General features: G+C 35.4%; 1 protein-coding gene across 1 annotated transcript; it reads left to right on the top strand.

Annotated features, from left to right (window-relative positions):
- Positions 1 to 775: 775 nt before the first annotated feature.
- Positions 776 to 2,680, top strand: LOC136235545 (allene oxide synthase 1, chloroplastic). Its single transcript, XM_066025279.1, has one exon. It carries the CDS (start codon positions 900 to 902, stop codon positions 2,463 to 2,465), a length of 1,566 nt encoding a protein of 521 aa, XP_065881351.1. The 5' UTR covers positions 776 to 899; the 3' UTR covers positions 2,466 to 2,680.
- The last annotated feature ends 598 nt before the right edge of the window (positions 2,681 to 3,278 follow it).

Genomic DNA, 3,278 nt, shown 5'->3' with positions numbered 1-3,278 from the left:
TAATCCTTTTAAAATATAAATTAATTTTTAATTTGATAAATTTTAAAATGAAGTTGATATTTAAAATTAGTAAATTAAGTAAAATTGGCAACTTTATAAAAAATTGTAACCCTTAATTTATAAAGAAATAACACGTGGGAACCAAGAATGAAAAATAATGCATGCCTTCCACGATTCCTTTGAAGAGACTGTCGACTTCTCACTCCCACTATCTATAAATAAGGGTAATTAATTTATTAGTCCTATATTTTGACAAAACACATTGTTTAGTCCCTGTATTTTTAAAAACACATGGTAAGGTCCCTAATTTTTTTCTCAGTGAACTGTTTAGTCCTTCTGTCTGTTTGTTAGATTTTTTAACGTTTATGACTTCGGAAATGACTAAATTATCCTTTACTATTTACCCTCAAACTTTAGAAGAGGAAATCCAATTTAGAAAAAAAAGTCGTTTGTATGGAGAACAAGAAAAAGAACAGACCCAATGCTTACGATTTTGAACGATTAAGAAGAAAATCAAGAAGAAGAACACTCAAAGTTGATTTCAGATGCATTAGAGTTTAAAGGAAAGGAAAATAAAGGAAAAGAATAACACAAATCCAAATTGACTAACAAAATTTTCATGATAGTCTAACGGCAGGGACGAAACAGTTCACTGAAAAAAAACATTAGGGACTAAACAGTTCATCGAGAAAAAAGTTAGAGACTTTATCATGTGTTTTTAAAAATATAAAAACTAAACAGGATGTTTATCAAAATATAGTAACTAATAAATTAATTACCCTATAAATAATCACACACCAAACCTTTAACTCTCCACTGCCGCCACACTTTCCTTTCCTTTTCTCTTCAACCAAACAGACATTTCTCAATTATCAATTTCAATTTCAATTTACACAAACATGGCTTCATCTTCTCTCCCTTCTGCTTTCCTGCAATCTCAATTCCATTTACCCCAAATCTCTCCTAAACCTTACTCCCGCCGATCGTCTCTTACTCCGATCACTGCTTCTATCTCTGAAAAATCATCTCCCATTAATACTTCACCTGTTGAATCCTCCAAACTTCCGATTAGAAAGATTCCCGGCGATTATGGCCTCCCTGTCATCGGTCCGATCAACGATCGTCTTGATTACTTCTATAAACAAGGTAAAGAGGAGTTCTTTAAATCCAGATCTCAGAAATATCAATCGACGGTGTTCAGAGTCAATATGCCACCTGGCCCTCCCATCGCTTCTAATCCAAACGTCATCGTTTTGCTCGACGGTAAAAGCTTTCCGGTACTTTTCGATGTCTCAAAAGTCGAAAAGAAAGATATTTTCACTGGTACTTACATGCCATCCACTGATCTCACCGGCGGTTACCGTATTCTCTCCTATCTCGACCCGTCTGAACCCAAACATGCCCAATTGAAGCAATTTATGTTCTATCTTTTGAAGACTCGCCGGGATCATGTAATCCCGGAGTTTAATTCCACTTACACATCAATGTTCGAGAGTTTAGAGCAAACTATAGCATCGAAAGGTAAAGTCGGTTTCAACGATCCCGGCGATGCTGCAGCTTTTAGCTTCTTGGGTAAGTGTTATTTCGGTGTGGACCCGGCGGCTACAAATGTGGGTACTGATGGACCCTCTTTGATTGCAAAATGGGTTTTCTTTCAATTAGCTCCTATTCTCACCCTTGGCTTGCCGGCGGTTGTCGAGGAGCCGTTAATTCACACTACCCGACTTCCGGCGTTCTTAATTAAAAAGGATTACAAGAAACTCTATGATTATTTCTCATCCTCCGCCGGAGATTTACTCGATGAAGCGGAAAAGATGGGTCTGTCAAGAGATGAAGCCTGTCATAACATTCTTTTCGCCGTGTGTTTCAACACTTTCGGCGGCATGAAAATCTTTTTCCCGAGCATACTCAAGTACATCGGTCGCGCCGGAGTCAAACTCCACACTCAGTTAGCCCAAGAGATAAGATCAGTACTCAAATCAAACGGCGGAGAAGTGACGATGGCTGCTCTGGAACAGATGCCGCTGATGAAATCAGCGGTGTACGAAGCTTTCCGCATCGAGCCACCTGTGCCGACGCAGTACGGAAGAGCAAAGCGTGACTTGGTAATTGAAAGTCACGACGCTCAATTCGAAGTGAAAGAAGGTGAAATGATATTCGGGTACCAACCATTCGCGACGAAAGACCCCAAAATATTTGAGCGGGCGGATGAATACGTGGCGGATCGGTTCGTCGGAGAAGAAGGAGAGAAGTTGCTGAAGAACGTGTTTTGGTCAAATGGACCGGAGACGGAGAATCCAACGGTGGGGAATAAGCAGTGTGCCGGTAAAGATTTCGTGATGTTTATTTCGAGACTTTTCGTGGTTGAATTGTTCAGACGTTATGACTCGATTGATATTGAGGTAGCTTCGTCGGCTTTGGGCTCTTCAATTACAATTACTTCTTTGAAAAGAGCGACATTTTAGACCAAAGTTTGGTTGTTGTAATAAAACTGTGCAAGTGGATGAGAGTGATACAGAAAGAAAGAAAGGGGAATATTTGTGTAATAAATAATTTCTGCATATTTCAAGTACTACAGTGTTTAATTCTTGATTTTTCTTTGAATGGTTCCCTTAGATGTGGAATCATTTTTATTTTTTATTATTATCAATGGAAAATAATAAACATTTTTAGGTATCTACTCTGGATTCTTCTACTTTTATTTTGATATATTAAATGACTAATAAAAAATTCAACGGGTTAAGTTGAAAAATCAGAGTTTTAATTCATAAAAACTAAAAGTTCCAAGGTTTTTTTCTTAAAAAAAAAAAAGTTCAAGATTTTTTTCTGTATTATTACCAAGAGATTAAAATATGAAGAATAGCAGTATTCAAACAGATTAAATTATACTTTTTTTACGAAAAAAAAAGATTAAATTACACCATGTACACTGAGTATGAATAATACTATAATGGGAAAATTACTACACCATCCATTCTCAAATAAGTGTCGTTTTAGATAATTATTTTTGTTTTTTTAAGTGTCGTTTTCGTTTTTCAATAAAATTTAGTATAGTTTTTTTATCTAAGCATTTAAATTTTGTCTTGATTTATGTGTTTTTTAAGTTTTCAAATTCCTTCTCCAATCATTATAGGAAAGACAATTTTATTTATTTAATCCACTTAAATTTATTAATTTAAGTGCATATTTAATTATGTTTCTTAATTTGTGTGAAAATTCTAAAACGACACTTATTTAAAAATTGAGGGAGTATTTGTTATATTTCTGGCGATTAAATT

This window comes from Euphorbia lathyris, chromosome 7 (genome assembly GCF_963576675.1).
Source record: "Euphorbia lathyris chromosome 7, ddEupLath1.1, whole genome shotgun sequence".
Lineage (NCBI taxonomy): Eukaryota > Viridiplantae > Streptophyta > Magnoliopsida > Malpighiales > Euphorbiaceae > Euphorbia > Euphorbia lathyris.
The sequence above is the reverse complement of the archived record's forward strand: the minus strand, read 5'-3'. Positions and strand labels throughout refer to the sequence as shown.